General features: G+C 47.0%; 1 protein-coding gene across 1 annotated transcript in view; it reads right to left on the bottom strand.

Moving 5' to 3' along the window:
* Positions 1-16276: 16276 nt before the first annotated feature.
* Positions 16277-22420, bottom strand: part of LOC306835654 (fibroblast growth factor receptor 2-like) — a gene marked incomplete at its 5' end in the record, with an annotated part of 27953 nt that continues 21809 nt past the window's right edge. The window contains 3 exons of the mRNA XM_079362319.1: positions 16277-17835; positions 19057-19162; positions 19774-19941. Coding sequence (XP_079218445.1) covers positions 17671-17835; positions 19057-19162; positions 19774-19941 — 439 coding nt within the window. The 3' untranslated portion in view covers positions 16277-17670. The remainder of the gene's footprint in view (positions 17836-19056; positions 19163-19773; positions 19942-22420) is intronic.

Here is a 22420-nt window from a genome sequence, read left to right as displayed (position 1 = left end):
CAATGTTGCGTTCAGTTAAGTGTCACCACATGGTCACTGAGCTGCACTCTGAGCTGTGTGTGTGTGTGTGTGTGTTACATATTGTGTATATTAGGGGACAGGGTCTGAATCACCCGTCTGTTCCTGCAGGGGGCTTTGGAGTCTCATCGATGGAAACGCCGTCTCAGGCTAACTTTGAGTCAAGCTAACGACAGGCTGAGAGCTGAGGCGGGTTTTAAGCCTCCTGACAAACCGTGACACGGCGCCCACCTGTCAATCAGCTCAGCTACAACGCCTTATTGTGAATAACTCTGATCAAAACTGATGAGTCATCCAAACATTCACCCCCCCTGTACAGTGTGTGTGGATGGGAGACATGAGCTAATCACACCTATTTGGTTTTTTGAAGCAGGCTGTAAACATGTTCATGTCTGCTGTAAAAACAGGCTGTTTGAATGGGTGTGTATGTGACTTCCTGTGCTGCTGCAGCAGTGACACTCCAGGAACTGCAGGATCTTACACTTCAGAATTAACCTGATTTTTTAGCACCAGAGGTTGCTGCTTGGTGTGTTAGCTGTGTGTGTTACATGTGTGTGTGTAGTGTGTTTACATGTGTGTGTGTGTGTGTGTGTGTGTGTGTGTTTCTGGCTGCAGCTCAGTTCTCGGCCCTTCATCTCTGAATGCGCTGCATGCTCTTCTGCTCGGACCGACCCGGCACACAGGTCGCCTCTGTGATCTGTCCCGATGTGTCAAAAATGAGCCGACGTGTTTGGGGCTGTGGCAAACGAGCACCGAGGAGGAGGAGGGTGATGAAGGAATGAGTTTATTGTTGTGAGTGTCACTGTTACAACAGACGGTTTGCATGACGCCCACGCCTCTTTTCAAGTACATTTATGTTAGCCTATTTTATGGGTCATGAAGTGGACCGGGGATGGTTTGGCAGAAGAATAGTTTCTCTGCTTTAATGATGCACAACATTTTCATGTAAATAAATCTGCACTCTGTGAGTCTACGAGCAGGTTTATGTAACCACAGATGTCGTCTCAGCCTTCGTGACACTTTGATATCGTCCATCTTGGTTGTCAGAACGTCATCTGGTGAGAGTGAAGTCATGCTTCCCTTCAGTTAAGATAAATAAAAAGAAAGCAATTCAGAGGTAAAAATGACGTCGCAGAGTGCGCGCCTCATTGTTCTCTGATCCGCAACGTCGCGCTGTTCCACATGTGTGAAATGCAGCGCTGCGTTAAAGCAGCCACTTCAGAGCAGTCAGGGCGCACTGTGTGGACGTCATAGCCTATAAATCAAACGTTGACTTACTATCGTTGCCATCACATGTTTTTGTTGTTGTTTGTTTGACGTTTGTATATTTGGACGGTGGTGGAGAGCGAGATGTTCAGACGCTCAACAGTGTGTTCCCGTGGTTACTCCGTTATCTGATTGTGAGCAGGTTAACCACGAAGAGTCTCTTTGTGGTGGTGGCTGAGTCGAGTTTTTAAAATGAACACAAATTTGTCGGGAAAATAAAACAACAATCCCGACTTCATGTACGGCCCGTCGCAAAAAGAAAAAACCACAGTGTGACAAAATGAGCGAGCTAACAGTCCAGGTATGTTTCTCACAGACTCAGATTAGCTGCTAATTGTTGCTAACATCTAAATAAATAAAGTTCTGGTTGTAAAGAGTGGAGCTCAGACTTGTTAGTCCAGAGAGAGAGAGACGGATCTATCGGTTGGTAAATTTTGGCTTCATTTTCTCAGCCCTGCAGGTTTCTACTCGGTCACCTTGGTGTGTCGGGGGGGGGGCGGGGACGACGCTCTGATTGGTCCGTAGGAGAGCTCATTAGTCTCCTCCGGTCCCTTTCTGGTTCCGGACCTCATGGCACCAAACAGTCTGCTTCAGATGGAGGGAGCGGGTTGAAGACTGGATGCTGGTCTCCTGTGTTCCCCTGAGTCTGAGCAGATAGCATCACGCTAGCAGTTAGACCCTGAAACCTAACCACCACCGGCTCCCCCTCCTCCCCTCCCCCGACTTAATTGGGCCATAATTTTACTGTATACCGCAGTATGGAGACGTGTGGGGGGGAGGGAGAGGGGGGTGAACAGGGTCTCACAGTGGTTCCAAAAGTCCCATTAAAGGCTTTGGAGCAGCTTTCCTGTCCTCACGTTGTCGTTCGTTCTCCGGCTGATGTTTGTGTGAGCGAACGTTAGCGTGCTTTAACGTGACGAGCTGCTTCACGTCGCTCACTGCTAGAAACAAACGCAGCAGCTCTCAAACTGAAAATGTGCTTTTGCCATCAGCGTGCAGAAAGTGTTTAATGGTTTCCCCCACTCAGCAGAACACTTAGGTGAGCCCCCCCCCCCTCCCTTAAAGAATGTGAAAATGGGTAAATAGATTACCATCTCGTCCTTCATACTGTTTTCACTGGAGTCCGTCCAGCAGCTTTATAACTGGAGAACACAATGTGAGCAGTGTGTGAGAATTCCCTCTCAGAGTTTGAGCTGCAGGGTGAGACGTGTTTGCACACACAGAGAACAACATGCGACCATTAATTCACAGTGAAGTACACACAGTCTGTGCTCGAGTGGAAGAGGAGATTCTTGTCTGAAAAGTCGGGGAAAGTTTCCTGCAGTTTTCCTCGACGTGCGTTCGTCTTCTCACGTCTGTCAAACAACCTGACAGTTGTCGTGAAACACGTGCTGATATCGTTTGGTTTTCACTAGAAAACAACTTTGACGCCCCTTTAGGGTCAACAGGTAATGTTTCTCCCCTCTTTGCTCGAACCGCTCTGCTCCTCAGGTACCTGTTGGTTTGATGAGACTTTGGTCTTTATCTGGGAATAAAGAGTGAAACTGAGTTTGTGATCTGAGATATGTAGTGATAGATCCAATCAGTGATGAGACAGATAGATGATGTGTTCTTTACTGATGAACGTGAACACACTCATGCACAAACAGGAGCACTCCAGAGCAGTTTTCGGGTTCTGTACCTTGCTCAAGGGTACCTCGGTAGGGCTCAGGAAGTGGACTGGCACCTATCCAGCTACCAGGTCAGGTCAAGGTTTCTTTAGTCGTCAGAAAATCGCTACAGACAGAACATGAAACGAACAAACAAGCCACTCTGAATGTCGCCAGCAGAGCAGCTCCATCTCCTTCCAGGACTTTTCCGGGACTTGAGGTGGAGACCCTCCGTTTCCCAACCCAAGTCCCCACAGACTGAGAGACTGCGACAAACAGGGTGGATCAGTGTAAATCGGCTTGTCAGGTGATTGAAGGTGTGGTTAAGTCGTTCTCCTGCTCCCGATCCATCCTTAAGTTAGGACAACATACTGTAGAACTCCTTCATGTTTAAGTTTCAGTATGAATGCTTCTCACCTCTGCACACATGTGGGTCTGTGTGCTGACTTACACAATGTCTGTTTGGATTTCATTTGTTAACGTCACTCTGAAATGTATTCCTCAAATTGTTCCTGGAAGAACCGGGTGACGAGTAACAGAGTTTAAAACCTCACACCTCCAGGAGGAATGTGTTTCTGACCCACGGAAAAAACCAACAACGTTCTGCTCTGTAGCTCTGTCAGACGTAGCTTTAACCTGAGTCAGGCTCAGCAGACCCAACTTTGGTGAAAATGGGTTTTTTTTTTAATGGTGTCTGGTAATTAAGAGGCATTTAATGGGTTTTATAATGGGAGCATTCAGTGGAAGGAATGTAACAGAGTGAACTCAGAGCCAGGAATTACACAGAGCCCATTCTCTCTCTCTATTTATCATGCTCTCTCGCCCCCTATCATTCATCCAATCCATCTGTGTCCTTAACTCTGTACTTCATGCATGTGTGCGTGTGTGTATGTGTGTGTGTGTGCGTGTGTGTGTGTGTGTGTGTGTGTGTGTGTGTGTGTGTGTGTGTGTGTGTGTGTGTGCGTGCGTGCGTGCGTGCGTGCGTGCGTGTGTGTGTGTGTGTGTGTGTGTATAACGCTATTTGCTTCTTTTAAACACAACATGCTCTCTTTTATTGTTCACACATATTTCACAACTTTCCCTGCCCTGCAGCCGGAGGAAGACCAAACATCCTACATCGTAAATTTTCCTCCAGAGCACAACCTGGAGAGCACACCACACAGGAAATACACACACACACACACACACGGCCACAGGGAGGATTAGGGTGGAAAAGGAGATCATCATATATCACATGCACAAATAAAGGTTTTAACTTCAACAGAATATTTACTCTCTGAACACCAAAACAAAAAGTATTCCCCTCATCATTGGAGGACTGTAAGGTTTCCTTGTTAGCTTAGCCTTGTTAGCTTGTTTAGCTCGTGTAAGGAGACTCGATCCGTCTAACTGATCCCTCCGACTCGACCTGTCTCTCCTCGTATGAGTAAACATCCTCTCCATCACGCTCGATGGCGGCGTGCTTTTTGTGCGCCTCACAGCTCCTCTTCACTTTAGCGAGCTAATGGGAAATCAAATCAGCAGATCGTCTGTGGCTCGTTGCTCATGTTAAGATCGCCTGTCCAATGAAATGGCTTCAATCTCCGATATGATTCATCCCAAAACAAACTCATATTTAGCTCCGCTGTGATTGATGAGGATCGTTCTAGTGATTCAATTTGGTCTTAATATGTTTGTGTGACGGCGTCTTTATGTCCAGTGTGTGTGTGTGTGTGTGTGTGTGTGTTGGCTGCTCTGCTGCATATTTGGCGGTCTTGCCTGTTTGGTGGTTTCTGGTTTTGGACTCGAGGCTGTGACCGACGGCTGGACACTCTGGAGACTTTGTGGTCGCCTCTTTTGTTACACACACGAGTTTCAGCGCTTTCTCACACCGCGCTTCTGGTGCCGAGCCAGGAGCACGGTGTGTGTGTGTGTGTGTGTGTGTGTGTGTGTTGTGCACTTTGTTGCATGTGTTCGTAAAGATCTATGATCCTAATACGAGCTTGGGGAAAATGTGATGCTTTCCTTCGCTGTTTGCTTTTGTGACAACATGTCTTCAGTGTGAGCAGCGAGTCTGCACTCTGTGCTCATCGTGTTCATTTTACTGTTTATTTGTTCTGGGAAAAGACTCGGAGCTGGTCCGACTGACGCCTGAGACGGAGACACACACAGAGGGGGGCAGACGCAGAACATCTGGGGAGATGTTAAAACACTTTCACAAACACAGAACCCAACATTAACCGTACTTACAACACATATTGTCCCATTACTGCTGCTGCTGCTGCTTTCAAAGCTCGCTCCTTGAACGCCTCTCAGACACAGACTCACAGCTGCCGTGTTCAGAGCTCATCTGCAATTTAGAGATTACCCAGAAGCTCTGTGACTGGGTGACGGTACCTTTTTAAAAAAAAAAAAAGAAGCACATTGTCTCTTAAGTCTTACATCACATACACACCACGTCTCCTCATTCAAGCGTGCAGATTAAAAAGCTCCCCTCTTCTTCGGCAAAGTTTAATGTGACTGAATGCATTGACTTCGTGTGTGAGATGTTAAAACGACAATGTGGACCTCGAGGAAGAGCCCCGCTCTTTGTTGCTATTAAAAAAAGAATGATAATGAGCGAGGCTGATTGGAGAGGAAACTGGAGCTGAACTCAAATCTGAGTGAGTTGTCCTGTTGTCTCTGTGCAGCGGCGGTCTTGGACGGGAGGAGAAGGAGAAGCATGAGACTGAGCAGGAGGAGGTTATAAAAGACAGATATGAGCCCTGCGTGCTCGTTGGAAACACCTCCCTGATTAGAATAACACACGACCACCGGCCCTCCTTTCCTTTTTATCCCCTCGTCCTAATGTGGAATTTACATCGACTCCTTCGTGGTGATTTATTCAAACAGTCACATATTGCTTGACTTCTGGTGTAAAAGCTGCAGGGCGACCATGACGTGACCACGGCAACACACATGGAGGTCGCACATTAGCAGGTCATTTAATGATTTCAATCATCATCAAACATTTGCAACATTTCTATGACAAAAGCATCAAAGTAAAAAAAAAAATATATATATATCTTTTTTATATCTTTTTTTATATCTTTTTTTTGTCATCAAACAGCATCGCTACCTTCAACAGGCCCAGGAGAAACATTTTCAGGACATCCTTTTTTTTCAGTTTAATTTGGATGTCCATGTCGGAGACTTTTTAAATAAGATTTTAATGCATAATATTACTTAAAGGGATACTTCACCCATTTACATGAAGCTGTGTATCATTAGAAACATGGTAGTACTGTTGAATGGTTGTGAGTCCAGCCCTCAGTTTGCCCTGAGACGAGAAAAATATGTTTTTCTTTGCCTGGTAGTTTTCTTCATGTGATGCAATATGACGCTTTTTGCATCACATGAAGAAAAACATATTTTTCTCGTCTCAGGGCAAAATGAGGGGTGGATTCACGACCATTCAACACTACTACCATGTTTCTAATGATACACAGCTTCATGTAAATGGGTGAAGTATCCCTTTAACAGAATATGAGCTGATAAATGTCTCTGTCCTCTCCTGTCCAGCTCTGCTTTTCATCCTCCGAGTATTTACGAGTAGAAGAAGTCCGATTCAAGCGTGTGTCAGATCTCTGCAGACGCTCTCCTGTCACTCGCTCTAAGTGCTGGTTTCTGGAAGAGTTCCTAAGCTCCCACAATGCACCTCTGCATGCTCGCAGAGCCGCGAGGCCTGGGATGACCATAAAGCTTTTTTTACAAGGTGAACTGACATAAAAACACAGAGAGAGAAAGAGAGAGAGAGAGAGAGAGAGAGAGAGAGGGTAATATCCAGGAGGAAAAAAAATGCAAAATCCCCTCTCACTTTGCTCTCGTTCTCTCTCTTGTTTTTACGGCGCTCTCTCATTATGTGTGTGTGTGTGTGTGTGTGTGTGAGGGGGCTGTGGGCTGGTTTGAATGGGTGGGCCGGAGAGCCGTTCCTTGTCTGCCATCACCCATGTCCACTTGCACTCAGTGAGGGCCTCAGAGGGACAGAAGAGGGGATTACAGTCTGACTGATCCTGGAGGGGCTCGCACTTAACACCACTGTAAACAACAGGCCGCCTGAGAGCTTCACACCAGCTTCACTGTACCGGGTACAGGGGGGGGGGTCTCAAATTTAAATATCTTTCACTGAGCTTGTCTGCCCACGTGTTGCAGTTAGTGATTTTCTGTCTCCAGGAAGCAAAACAACGTTTGCATTTGTTTCATCACATTTTGCATTCGACAGACATTAGACATAGACAATGTGTCTGTCGTTGCCGTGGAAACGCGGGAGGAGAGTTGTAGAGAGAATCCCTCCCGTGATTCCACGCCAGGCTCGACATCATTTTTTGTTATTGTTTTGATCGAGAGCCCCCTGGTGGCTGAATGTAGATTTTTGAGACTGCAAACAGTCGCAGAGCGTGAGCAGATTTACGAGCCGATTCGACAGACAGAGGAGATCACTCTTTCATGTATTGATCGATCCATGCCCTCCATGTTACTGCCTGCCTTTTATTTGTTCAGCATGTCATTCTCTGCAGGACTCGAGTTTGTTTTTTTTCCCTCTTTGGATCACGAAGGCCTGGAGGATTCATCAGAGCGGCCTCGCTCCGAGGACCGGGATAAAGCCGGGCTCATTCCAGGAGAAGGAGGGCTCGAGATGGGGCTTAGTGATGTTTTTGCGTGACAGACGTTCATATAAAAAGATTTTGCTTGATTTGGGTCGGCTCCAGAGAGGCAGAAGAATTTCTCTCTGTTTCAGGAGTCGGGGCGGGGGGGAGGGGAGGCACAGAAAGCTGCCCCGCTAAAACACGCGGGACAATGTGGTTTACATTTCTCTCCCTCAGACTAAATGTAGCATGAATTATCCCGCTCTCCAGCTGAAGGGGGAAACTTTGATTTGATCTCATGTGGAGCTGCGTGGATGACATGTGGCATTAAAATCGACTGTATATCTGAAGTCCACAGAGCAGATCTGAGGCTGTGTGAGTAAGACTTCAGACCTGCATGGATCACTCCTCCCTCAGACTCATTGCTCATCTAAACTGAATCCATCTCACAGCATTCGTTCTCTCTTTCTTTTCTTGGGGGCTTTCAGCACGGACAGCCACATGCATGCAGAGCTGAAACACTATCACCCAACCCAGAATCCTCTGATACAGTCTACAGGTCAGATCACATCCACAGACCCCTTGTAGAGGTCCATGCATTCAGCTTCTCTCTCTCTTTCTCTCTCTCTCTCTCTCTCTCTCTCTCTCTCTCTCTCTCGTGGGAACGAGCCTCAGAGTTAGAGCTCTGGAGCCAGAGGATTTCAGCACAGCCCTGATGGTTTATTTTTGCAGCCCTCTGCGGTGTTTTACAGGCCAGTCGAACCCTTTCAGCCCAGCCTGTCTCTGTCCAGCTCACGGAGCCGTGCAGGAAGGGGCCCATCGGTCCAGATGGAGGTTCAGTCCCTGCCAGAGAGGGTCTGAAGGCCTGGCTGCCGGCCTACAACCACAAGGCCTCGGGCTCGTCTAAACAGCACAAAGCGCCTTTTCAGGGGCTCTCTCTCTCTCACTGCACAGCCGGGTGCTCGCCGTCTCACCGAGCAGTTCCTGTAGTGTCCACTAGAGTCTGTCTCCTGCAGTGAGTCAGTCCCCATAGCGCTCTATGTTAAAATAAACATGTTTACAGCCTGGTATATAAAAACAGTTTGGGTCTCTAGAGCTCGTTTCTCTGTTCAACTTTACGGCCTGAATGTTTAATGCAAAAAGTTGCTAGCTGTCTGCTAAGTGTCCTCTCAGCTGATTCAGTCCCTGACCTTTGACCTCTGGGCGTGTTTGTGCTGTTGGGGCCTTTTGGAGATTAGTTCCTGTAAATATCAGACTAATAATCTGTCTCTCTCTCTGGGAGCTTTACTGGACTAACAGACCGTCCAACAAGTCTGACCTCCACTTTTTACAACCAGAACTTTAGTTATTTAGATGTTAGCAACGATTAGCAGCTTATTTGAGTCTGTGACAAACATATCTGGACTGTTAGCTTGCTCACTTTTCTGTCATACGTGGATTTATTTGTGGTGGCCCATGCACAGGAGTCAGGCCATTCCTCAGCTTCAACTTCTTGTCAAAGTGTCATTTCTTCTTTCTCCAGAATCATGAAGAAGAAAAGTTCAAACTGGAGTTGAAGTAACGGAGGGTTACGTTTGTTATTTCTGCTGTATTGTTTCTATCTGGGACAGATGAAGTCCAACATCAGCTCTTCGACCGTGTCCACATAATGACGGAGAACAGACATGTTTTGCTTGCGGAGGACGTCGAGGCAAAGCACTCATGTTTTATTGATCAGCAGCATATTGATTGAAGAGTCAAAGTTAGACTTACTGCTGCAGCTTGCACTCACTCAGGAGCTCCGAGTCTTTGTGGAAAAAGTGAGAAATGGATGAATGTGCCTCCTGGAGGAGATGGATCCTCACCTGCGAGTGAACCCAGAACTCACAGAGTGTGAGTCTGAGCCTGCAGCACACCGTGAACTGTTTGCCCTTCTTTTGTGCATGTACGCACTCAGCATTGTCTCTGAGTCAAATAGCTAACTATCCATAATGTTGCAACACTTCAGTGATGGCAGGTGGCGTCAAACCTGAAAAGAGGAGCGATCCACACAGGGTGGAATGGTGCAGGAGTGAAGGGCTTTGAGGTAAGTGATTAAGTCAGGAGCTCTAATTATCCGTCCTGCCTGAACAGGACAGAGCGGCTCTTGTTGTTTCTGAGCAGACGGGCAGGTAAAGAAACACGTCACTCACTGCTCACTTTTATTTAATGACCTCCTGACTGAACAGAGAGAGAGAGAGACTGCCTCGAAACTTTCAGCAGCACACAATCACTCCAACTATTCAAGTCAGAGCGGAGAGACAGGGGGGAGGGGGTGATATACCGGGAGAAAAAGAGTGAGGCGGGGGTAAAGTAGAGACTCAAACACAGGCGGAGTAAAAAACCAACAAAACTCTGAAAGCATTTTTTGAATTTGACAAATTGAGTGGAGCGGGAAACGAGCTGTCGGCCTTCGGAGGAACAGTGGGCTTCTTGTTAGCTGCAAAGAGTAATGCAGGTGGAAAAAAGAGGGGGGGGGGGTCCTGTGGTAATTTATTACACTTGTGATTTATATCGTGTCTGTCACCATGGTGTTGTCATGGTGATCGTTCCTCATTTAGATTGTGAAAACAGTCCACCTGACAAAGGTGGGCGCCAACAACCCGGCATGAACTTCTCTCTGAACTCTGGAGGGAAGTTTGACGCAGTTTAGTCGTTTTCACACACGCGCTCCAGATATTCTCCTTCCCCTCGCTGTGCACACACGCACCAGCAGGAGACTATCGCTGTCTGATGGGTCCGACCGAGCCGCAGCGTCCTCTACACGACGCTATAAGGAAGATATGTGTCTTTATATCACTGCTCCGTGTAGATGAACAGAATCTGAATGTGAACTAAACAGAGGAGAAGAAGATGGTGGAGAACAGGAGACAGGATGCAGCAGGTTGATTAGAGCACGGAGATGGTAGAGGTGGCGTGCAGACAGTCTGTAGAGACGGTAGAGGTGGCGTGCAGACAGTCTGTAGAGACGGTAGAGGTGGCGTGCAGACAGTCTATGCCCCTCCCACACGCTCTAGGTGAATTCTCCTGATTAAATCCTGCTGCCTTCTCTAAGTCAGCTCGCTCTGACTCTCTGCAGAATAAACACGAGGAGGCTGGAGGAGAAACTCTGGGTGAAGGAAGACTACGTCTGTTCCCGTTCACACGGTAAATATCAATACCCACATTCTCTGAAAGTGCGAGAGCCCTTTTTCATTCAGTTTGATTCTCCTGCACTCCCTAAATCGGACCAAATCATCAGCAACGTGTCGGTTATGTAACTATTTACATTAAACAGACATTTTCCGATGGCTTCAGGGCCTTTCTTTATTCTTCTTCTCCCATTTTGAACCTCCTTTCTTCCTAACTCCCTCCTCATCTCCCTCATTCTGCACCTTATTGTGTGTGTGTGTGTGTGTGTGTGTGTGTGTGTGTGTGTGTGTGTGTGCTCTGACAAACTGCCCTGTTACACAGTTTGAATTAAGCCTCATTTATAGGCCTCTGTTTTACAGCCTGGCTTGTGTTTACTCGTGACAGAAACAGTGTTCGAGTGTTTTACTGTCCTGTGTGTACACTTCTATAAATCTCCATCTACTGTCTGCTGACACACAGACCCGAGCAGCCACAGAGCACTTAACAAACGGCTCTGAAGATGGTCAACGTATTACACTACAGACGACGACAGACCGCTCTAAAGACGCTGCTACCAGCGACTAGAAGACAGTTTTTCAGTTTTTCAGACCCACAAGTTCTTATTTTGCTCCATTCAAGTCAGATTTGAAACGTTCTGTCAATCAGTGAATGACGGGATCAGGAGTGAAAGGTTTAAGAGGTTTGAAAGTGGAGACGGCTGTGATGAGCTCAGGCTGTGCAGGGCACTTCTATAAAAAAGGGTCAGATGCATTGTGGGAAATATTGAAGCCTGTGTTAGGAGGTTTACTCTTAAACGCTGACCTAAGCTGCTTTTTTTTTAACCCCTTTTTTTTTATAAATATCGACTCAGCTGCAGATTTTATTAAATCTTTGCTTCATGAAATGTTTTGTTTGTTCAAAAAAAATGCACCATTTGCCATTGGAAAAGTCATGTTTGACATCTTGGCATGATGGTTAGCATGCGTCAGGGTTTATGACTTCTGATGTCACCGATGACATCATCAGTAAAAGACTGCGGGGGGGGGGGGGTTGTGCTTGGCATCAGTGGGCAGGAGGGAAAGTTATGACTCAGCTCATTTATAAATCACACCCAGAGCTGTAAAACACGTTAGCCTACAGAAACACACTCGATGTGTGCGGACCAACACTGGCTCTGTGTCCGGTTTTCCTGCAGGTGTGTGTAATATTTCCCCTTCTTATGTCTGACTCAGCATCACAACAACACATCTGCACATCTGTCCTCTGTCTCAGACGACAAACAGACTCTGCTCAGAGAGGATCATTTCTTCTCTTCTGAACACTCGGAGCTCCTCTTTCTGCCGATCGTTCGCTCCGACTCAACAGATTCCCTCTGTGAGTTACGATTCCTCACACACAACTGAGCCATTAGTGAACGATTAGAAGATCCCACGGGGCAACAAGCCACACACATGCAGCACAGCGGTCCCACACACACACACACACACACACACACACACACACACACACACACACACACACACACACACACACTCGGCTTGTTTATCCTTCCATGCAGAACCAGACATGGAGACTTACAAGTCCCTAATCAAACACACGTAGCCCCCTCTCTCTCACGAGCAATGACCTGCTGATGAACCGTTGATTATCTGCTTCTCTGTGAACAGCACAACAAGGTACACACACACACACACACACACACACACACACACAAACACACACACTGCAGACAGCAGCTAAAGATGACTAACTGAAATTAAAGCCTCTTGATTAACTCATTGAGGCTACAACACACACAGATACACACAAACACACACAGATACTAACACACAGACACACACACATGCACACACACATGCACAGACATACTCTCCTTCAGATGCAGGAATAAAGAAAGTTTGGATTGGATGCAGAAATCCGACTCCTTGTTGTGTCCGTCAGGTCACATGACACACAGGAGAGAGACGCTACACGAGGTGATCGATAGCTGATCGCTTTTTTTTGTGGATTGTTAAAAAAAAAAAAAAAAACATTTTTAGATGGTCGGCAAATATCCCAACCACCCAGGAAAACTCTGCGTGCATCATCGACGTGCACGCCATGTCTGTACACTTTAATTCACCCATGACCTTCTGTGAGTCCTTCGCTGTTTGAAACATTGAGGCACCATTCATCTCCAGCTGACTGATTTAAAATAATCCCACAAAGTGAGAGAATTATTGTGTTCAAACCATTCAGCGTCTCAAAAGATCATCGAACAGCTCACTGCTGATTTTTAACAGGAACAGTTACGTCCCTAAATCTTTGATTGGACGTTAGCTTCAGTTCTCTTCCGTTAGCACAGCTGACCACCGATCAACACTTTGACTACACAGCACATCTGTGCTCCGACAACCTCTGCTTATTAAAGAAGTGTTGGAGTTTGGTGTGTGTGTGTGTGTGTGTGTGAGGGGGTGTATGTTCAGGATTAAGCTGCGGGTAAAGCGGTCACTTGGCAGCTTTGTTAAACTTTAAGTTACCCTCCTGATACTCCTCCTCCTCCTCCTCCTCCTCTGTGGGGTCGGTGGGGTCTTATCTCCAGTGAATGTGGGCTCCTCTGGCTTCACACAAAGCCTCATGTTGACATTCCAGAGGACCGAGCCTTGTGCAAACACACCAGGCCCCAGCAGATGGCCTGGCGAGGGAGGACGAGACGAGGACGAAGGACAGAGGAGGAGGAGGGACAGGAAGAAATATCTCTCTTACCACTAAAATGTCAAGATACCCTCACGACTCATCGGTCCGTCACAGCGCCAGAATATCTCCGTTTTTTATGTTTAAACACATCTCAAATATTTCTTTTTGTGAACGTTGATATTTGTCCCTTAGTGGATTCACTACTGGCCTGAAAGTGCTCTAATGTCCTCAGGCTGCCTCCCGACCCCCTGAAGTCGTTCAGAGCTAATATTTGAGGGTCACTGGGTTAATCTTCAGGGCATTAGGAAACCATGGAGGAAAAGCCCTCCAAATGAAAAACTCATTTTAAGCTTTGACCGAGCGTGGTGGGTCGTGTTTATCAGTTTGTCCGCTCCACGAGCCCTTGGGGCGACGTGGAAGGAAAATGATTATTTTCACAGAGAAAGGAAAGCTGGGCTGCAAAAAAACAACAACAACAATGTGTAAATGTTTTTATTCTCTCGAGTGTTTTAAAAATGTTATCTATCCTCTGCAGCCACAGAAACAATCCTGATCGTCTTCATTCTCGTATCGATGATTTCAGGACTCAATCTTCCTGATGCTGCCGACACATGAGATGATTTATATAATAATACATCATCACTTTCATAATGATGTATTATTATTATTATTTTATTTTATTTTATTTTTTATGTACATTTCTGTTGCATTCTTTCCTTAAGCTCTGTTTTAATGTTTTTCCGTTTTTGTGTCTGTAAAGCACTGTGAATTGCCTTGTGTCTGAACAGTGCTATATAAATAAACTTGCCTTGCCTTTGAAATCTTAACCCCTCGACGCCTGAATTTGTTTCCAAGTATTAAAACGTTTTTTTTTTTTTTTACATGTGTTTCTGCTTTCAAGTCGATGCTAAATTAAGTTTATTTGTTCAAAATCTTTACGGTCAAATTACGGCGCCAACATTGCACTTCAGAGAAAATGATCTACCAACTCTGTAAAGAAGTCCCATCCTCATCACGTGTTCTCTTCTTGTTACGGCGTGGTAGAAGTGCGAGACGCCGACACGCACGGCTGGAGTCAGGATGCCAGGAAAGAAAGGAGGATGCTGGCTCGGACATTTGACCCCAACATGACCTTGTAAACAGCTGATGGGAGCAAAGGCAGAGGGAACTAACGCAGGCTAACGCTAACGCTAACAGCACTGATTGAATGTGCATACATTGATTTAAAGCACCATTCACCTTCTCTTTCAGGGGCCGGGACATTTCTGCAGCCGGCCTGCTGAATTCACATTACAGTAAGTGTATGTCATCTTTAAAGTCTGTGTAAATTAACATTTCCTTGAGCTGATGAAGGGTGGGTTCACTTGTGTATGTGTGTGTGTGTGTGTGTGTGTGTGCCATCAATAGACATCCATTCTGATAAAAGTGGGCACTCGCCAGTGTGGATATCCGGCGTCCTTTCTCTCCTCCCCCCTTTAATGAGGGTGTTACTTTCTGCGGTTTATCCTGTCACTCTTTCTTTCCAATCCTCCGCCTGCTTTCTTCCTCCTCATTCTATGGAAAAACACAAACGTCTGACTTTCCCTCCAATCCGCTCGAACAGTTCCGGAGGCGTGAGGGGACACGTCCTTAAAGTGTGTGTGTGTGTGTGTGTTCATACAGATCAGGTTCAAACTTGTAACAGAAGAGACAGAGATGTGTGAAAGAGCATGCGTTAACGTTATTTATTGTCTTGTTTTGATCATTTCTGTGTTGCTAACATTGCTGCTCAGTCCGTCTGTATTTTTCAATTAGTCAAAATAAAATAAAGTTCTGGTTGTAAAAAGTGGAGCTCAGACTTGTTAGTCCAGTAAAGCTCCCAGAGAGAGAGAGACAGATTATTAGTCTGATATTTACAGGAACTAAAAAAAACAAACGGCTCCAACAGCACAAACACAACCCAGAGGTTAAAGGACCAATCAGAGAGCTGCTCTCCTCCTCTGTGATCATGAAGGAAACATGCTGTGTTGAAGCTTCTCTGACAACAATGCAGCAGCCAGTATGTCCTCCTTCTAACTTTAGGTTCTGCTCCTGAAGGGTCTGGATTTGATTGGACCAGAGAAGGTAGGCCCCGCCCCCCCAGACGGCTGTTTTTTGGACGTCCTCCATCACGTAATACCCCCACATGCCTGTCTGTCTGTATCAATCACTGATTAACCTAAATCAAATCAGATCAATTAACTCACTCTGTGAAATTCAATCTGCTCTGATAAGAGAGGAAAATAAATCAATCAGTTAATCAGAGATCAGATTATTGAATTATTAATCAGATTATTCTGACAGTCTGATTGAGATGCACAACGATAACCCTGAGTCTCTGTTTATTCAGCACATTACTCCGACCACACAAATCGTTCACTGTAAACACTAATGGACGACGCCTGAGTGACGTCACCCGTGTGTTCCTGCAGGGGGCGCTGGAGTCTCATCGATAGCGGTCTCCGTGCTGGAAATGCTGTCTCAGCCTCCAAGGAGCCCCCGGTCGGACTCAAATCCAGGCCGCCCACTCGGAGGACTGTAGCCTTGACCCGCGTCACGTTTACGGTTTGTGTTGAACGCTGCAGCTTTGCGTGTACTCTGCTTCAAAGCTGAAGACGATGAGCGTCACAATGAAGTGGTCTGAAAAACAGAAACATGTTTGAGCTCCTGTCGTGTCGTCCAACTCTTCTAAATGAGCCACAGATGTGATAGAAACCCCCTCCGCACACGAGAAGTCACGAATCAAAGAGAACTACCAGAAAGCTGTCTGACTCTGACACTTTCACCGTCTCCACCCACGTCGTCCTCGACAGGAGAAAAATAGCTCAGACGAATGTTTTAGTCCAATGATCTTTACAACCCTGATCAAATCCAGCAGCGTCGACCCGGAGAAGAAGACGGAGACGAGGACCGGGACACGTTTTTCCATCATTTATTTCGCAAAAGTGTCGTGAACACTCGCAAAAAAAGAACATCATCATCACAAAGTTGGTCCAGTAGAAAAAGACATAAAACACTTGAATGATTAATAATACTTTGTTTTCAGCTTTCAATTCTGTCGAGTCAATTTGGAGTCTAGAGTCTAAGTGAGGGAGTGGAAGCTAGTAAAATAAATCTCTTCTGTCCTTGAATATAAATATCCAGAAATCTTCCTATGAAGCAAAATCTACCAAATAGTTAAACATCCGGATAGAAAATGGCGCCGGCTTCTACGTACGAAAAGGGATTAGCTGACTATAAAATGTACACTTTTTAAATTTAACTTAATATTCACATTCATATATCAAACCTCGAAAACCTGCATCTCTCAGAAACCCTCTAAAAAAAAAAAAAAAAAGATTTATGAACATAAACGTAACGGATTATTTTAATGTTTGATCAGCTTCATTAATGTCATTAATGTGTCCGCCATTTTACTCTGATTCATCTCATAAAAACATAAGTCAATAAATTAACATGTTACCTCAGTCCCTGAAAGCCAAAACTCATCTGTGTTACTGCGTCCCAGTAAGTCAGGTGTGTGTGTGTGTGTGTGTGTGTGTGTGTGTGCAGAGAAATCTAGGACACAACCTGTTAGCGTACCAGCCTGTAAGAGGGCGGGGTTATTTCCATACAAAAAATAATTCATTGTAAATATATAATATATATATTTATACATTTTTGAATATATTTACAAATATACCCAGCACTATACATTTGACTGTGTATTTATTTCTGTCCACGATAAATCGGGAAGTTTAATCGAGAGACAGAAAAAAGAAATGCATCAATATGACAAAATAAAAGAGGAGACACGTTTTCTATATGAGCTCTCCTTCCTCTCCTCCGCTTTGTTAGTTCCACTTTAGTCTCTCTGTACCTTTTCCTATTTCGTCTCCTCTTCTAATCTCTCGTTTTTTTGTTTGTTTTTTAGAAGTCCACGTAGGGTCGGTCCGTACATTCCTCCAGGAGCAGAAAAAAAACAGTCTTGGAATGCCGGCTGGAATGAGACCGCCGAACGAGTCGTCGATCGGGAAACAAAAACCTCCGAGTACAAACACGACAACGTCTGCTGAGGAGGACGAGTACAAACATGGTCCCTGTCCTCTCCTTTAAGACCTCAGGTGAGTGTGTGTGTGTGTGTGTGTGTGTGTGTGTGGCAGTGAGAGTGTGCGACAGCAGCGCCGCCACCAGCCCAGCCCCTCTTTCAGGTCCGTTAGTCCACCAGGATCCGGAGAGGGGCGAAGGGGGAGGCGGGAGGGGAGGGGTTCTGTGCTGTGTGTTATGGGGGTAACCCTGGGGATTGGGGTGGGGGGGAGGGGGGTGTGGCCTCATGTTTTGACGTTCCCGTTGATGTGCTGGTACTTGGCGAGGCAGGGCTCGTCCGGTAACGGGTCGTGGGAAAACACTGAATCGTCACCAGAGGAGCAGGAGCTGCGGGTGTCGGGGAAACTGGGGGAATACTGCTCCGCCGGGGCGCACAGGTCCAGGTACTCCTGCAGACACAGAGCAGGGAGAAGTGAACACTCAGACAGCGGATCGAGTTACAATAAGAAACATTGAACGTACACATGGTGCTGAAAGTCTGTCAACAAGGAGCGGGGCTTTCCAGAGAGGAGATCACCTGCATGTGATATTTATGGAAACCTAAGACGGGTTCATGAAACAGGACAGGAAAAACAATGTACAGCTGCATTCTGCATGCAAATATCTGCAGGAAAAACAGGGAGGGGGTTCTGGTGTACATTCAGTCCAGAGAAGTGGTCCCGTCATGTTCCCTCTCCTTTCAGTCCAAACAAATGTGACGAGTGACACTGACACACTCGAGCAGCGGCTGGAAAAAATAAAGAAGCTGGCAGATTCGAACTCCCCCCCCCCCCCCCATTCCAAAAACCGAACCAAGATGAAGGAGGATGAAAACCGAGCCCAGTGTTAGAAAGTTATTCTGCCCCCCCCCCCGCTCCTCTTTCATGGCGGTGTTTGGGTCGAGTTGTGAGGAGGAAGAGCTCTTGGGGTTTTCTAGAAAATGAACGCTGGCTTCCATTTTCCCAGCTCAACACGAGAAGGCTCACATTACTAAAGACCTCCACATCTGCCAGCGGTTTGGGGCAAAGAGAGAGAGGGAGAGAGAGAGAGAGAGAGAGAGAGAGAGAGAGAGAGAGAGAGAGAGAGAGAGAGAGAAAGAGAGAGAGAGAGGAGAAATGCAAGAAAAAGAGGCTTTATTGCATTTCAAAAGTTCAAACTCAAAGTCGGCCTTTTTGGCACAAATTCATGAAGTTTCGGCTCCACAGCAGACGAGTCTTGACAGCTTTCCATCGACGGCCTCTTTTCAGGCCGGCATGCGGATATCACAAGAGACAGGAAGGGGGATGGAAAGAAGCGCAGGCTGTTATACGGGGCGAGCACGGACGTGATGATTGGGCAGCTCCACAGGGCCATGGCGGCCATGTTGGGCCTGGATCGAATCATCCCGACGTTTTTTTTTGAGTCACCATTCAGAGCTGGAGTTAGCAACGTGGCTCCTAATGCTCCTAAAGCTTTCAGCAGCTGAACCCTGCGTGCACCGAGAGCGTGATTCACTTTGGACTGAGGGACGTGTTTCTGCGCGGAGGAATGTTAGCGTATTATTCTCTCCTCTCTGCCAGAGAAATCAGACGAGTTCAGCACGAGTTCTGACCGCCGTGAAAACCAGGAAGAAAAGAAAGAGCCGCTCTCACCTCATTGGTGTTGAGGGTGAGGATCCGATCCAGGTCCTCGACGAGCTGCTTGAAGGTGGGTCTATGGGAGGAGATGGCGTGCCAGCAGTCCTTCATCATCATGTACCTGCGAGCCAGCAAACACAAACACATCTGTTCAGACGGAGTCGTCTTCTGCCTGAACTCAGACGAGCTGCTCGTCTCTTTTGTCTCCACACTTTGAAGCCGTCAGGATTTCTACCCCTCAAATCAAAATGGTGTTTTCTGAAACCTTTAGATTCAAGTGTTTCAGTCTGAGTTTGAACACAAACATCCTTCTCGCTGCTTTATACACACATAGACACTTTGATTCTGTTTCTGGCACCAAGGCGTGGCTGATCCTTTAACCCCTGTGATACCTTGTGCCTTGAATTTACACTCTGCAAACACACACTTTGTTTTTGTCGTTTCAACGATATCAGATGCTTTGGAGGGCTCATTTCTGGTTCTGGTTCTGGTTCTGGTGTTGGATTGGTGCGTTCATATCGCGCCTGCAGACACCACATGTGAGTCTTCATCAGAGTCTGAAAGCCAACAGTTCTGTCTCTGAAGGCCTCTGTGCAGGGGCCCGACACAGCGGCCGCAGAACCACCGAGTCATGGATCTGATGGAGGCTGTGTGTGTGTGTGTGTGTGTGTGTGTGTGTGTGTGTGTGTGTGTGTGTGTTACGGAGGGTGAGAAAGCGTGACGTTCTCTTACAGCTCGTTGGTGCAGTTTCCAGGCTTGTCCATACGATGTCCCTCTTTGAGCAGCTTGAAGAGCTCCTCAACAGGAATGCCAGGGTACGGGGACCCCCCCAGGGTGAAGATCTCCCACATCAGCACCCCGAACGACCAGCTGCGGACAGAAAAACAAGGGCGACTGTTAGTGTTTTCATGAAGAGTGGATATAAATCAGAGTTGACGGGCTGCTGGTTCGGTCCATCAGTGTCACTGTCCTTTAACCTACAGATCGTTTACATGCAGTCACTCTGCCAAACTGTGACACAGCTCGCCCAGTGTTCCCGCCGGGCGTCAATGCCTTCTTTCTGCCGTCCGGTGGCTCGTGGTGTGAAGCCGCTCTCTGTGCCACTCTGCCCTCATCTCAATGACGGCTTTTGTGCCCACTGACCGCTCGCACAGGCGGGCATTGTCCCGTCACACCACGCCAAAACAAACTGAAGACCACCCATAGCACAAACAAGAGATGGGGGGAGGAGGAGGGAGGGGGGGGTGTCGAGCGATGGTTAACAACTATTAACGATTAACTACTTCCTCATCCGAGTGCCTCGCCAAGCCTCGCTGACTCACGCCACAGATTTCCATCTCCATCCTGCTGCAGGTTGTTGATCATTCTGCACAAAGGCTGTGTGTGTGTGTGTGTGTGTGTGTGTGTGTGTGTGTGTGTGTGTGTGTGAGCATTCAGAGAGGCCGTGTCAGCGGTCCGAGCAGGTCAGTGCGCAGGTCTCGACATCCTGCTGCAGCACGCTGCGGCTCACTTTGACCGCACGCTTCCTGTCCGGTTGCTTCACTTTAATAAATGATCCAATCAGAATAAAGCGTGTGTATCTGCAGGTTCATATTTTAGAGTCTTGTTTGTATCTCATTACGTCTCCGCTCAGTCGTTCGCTCACGATATTGACTGAAAGCAACATGAATATAAATGTTGGAAAAGAAGTCAATACTAGTACATGCATCAGCAGAGGCTCCTAAACTCGGGGGGGGGGGGGGTCTGTCAGAACAACACACGACTTCATTGGAATTCATGTATTCATTTAATCTGATGTCATGTATGGACCCCCCCCCCCCTCCCACACACACACACACACACACCCCTCCTCTTCCCTTCCTTCCTTCTCTCTGTGAAAAAGCCAATTACTAAAAGTGAGTGATGAAACATAATTAGCAGAGAGCTTACAGAACGGACCACTGCAGACACACTCACACCCTTGGACCCCCGAGCGCCCCCCGCCCCCCGGATATTGACTGGCTTCTGCTGGGGAAGGACATCATATGAACAATAAAATTATTATTTATGTGCAGACAGACGGTCATCCATGTCCTTCACTGAACTCGTTCTGTGTTTGACGCTGTCTGAAGGACACCTCGTTCATCTGCTGAGTCTCAGCTCGACGGCGGTCGCACGGCGGCGTCACTCTGACTCACTGCGGCGGTAAAAAACCTGAAGAAGAAACTGACGAGCTCGTGATTTCCTCACATTGACGAGTCTGCTCTGCGAGGTCTGTCCTCAGCACAAGAGGAAGACAACTTTTTAAACGTTGGTTGAATGGAGGTCAGGTCCTCACTTCTGATGCGTTTCCGGGAAGTCAGGAAATCTAAGCGCTGGTTTTGTCACACGGTGTCATGGAGACTGTTAACTCGAGTGTAAATGTTTGTTTATAGGGATCAATAAATCCCCACTAATCAGAGCTGGCGTGTCATCGCTCTCCTGCATACGCACCAACCTCTGCTGCGACATGATTGGTCGAAACAGCTCAGACTACAAATGAACAAACAAAGAATAATATTTCGATGTTTGAATAGAGATTTCTGTATGACTAAGACACACACACACACACAGAGACACAGGATCTCCTTTTCCGGAGGTCAGTGTGCGAGCATTTATCTAATTGCCACACACACTCTCTGTCTGGAGCAAAACTTCAAACGCTGCTGTCAGATCGTGTGAGCCTCAAACACAGAAACAGAGGCGCTCTGCCTTTGTTCTGTTTTTAGAACGAGAACTCTGCGAGATTAAAAAAAGAGAGACAGAGATGGGTCAGCAGCTCACACACCAGATGAATGAAAGGGAGAACGGCGAGGCGGGCGGGGGGGGGAGGAGGGGGGGGGGTGTATTGATTGAGGAACAGCTCTGAAATGATGAGCCACATGTTTCAGAACGAGGATGGGAGACAAGAGGAGATAGGAGGAAGGTAAAGGAGGGAGAGGAGCACAGCTTTGTGTCGTTTAGATGTGTGTGTGTGTGTGTGTGTGTGTGTGTGGGTGGGGAGAGTTCCAGGCCGGGCCGGGGGAGGAGTGAGAGGAGCGTCTGAGTGGGGAGGAGGTGATGGCGGGCTCCTTCCAGGCCCTTTGAAGCCGCTCAGATTAGTAACACGGCATTGGCTCCTAGTCTAGCATGAAATCCTCACTTCTGCCACAGACCAGTCAGAGCTGGACAAACCCTCTGCCTACACACACACACACACACACACACACACACACACACACACACACACACACACACACACACACACACACACACACACACACACACACACACACACACACACACACACACACACACACACACACACACACACACACACACACACACACACACACACACACACAAACACACACACACACCA

Source organism: Symphodus melops (genome assembly GCF_947650265.1).
Source record: "Symphodus melops genome assembly, chromosome: 15".
Classification (NCBI taxonomy): Eukaryota; Metazoa; Chordata; class Actinopteri; order Labriformes; family Labridae; genus Symphodus; species Symphodus melops.
This window is presented reverse-complemented; position numbering and strand designations above follow the sequence as displayed.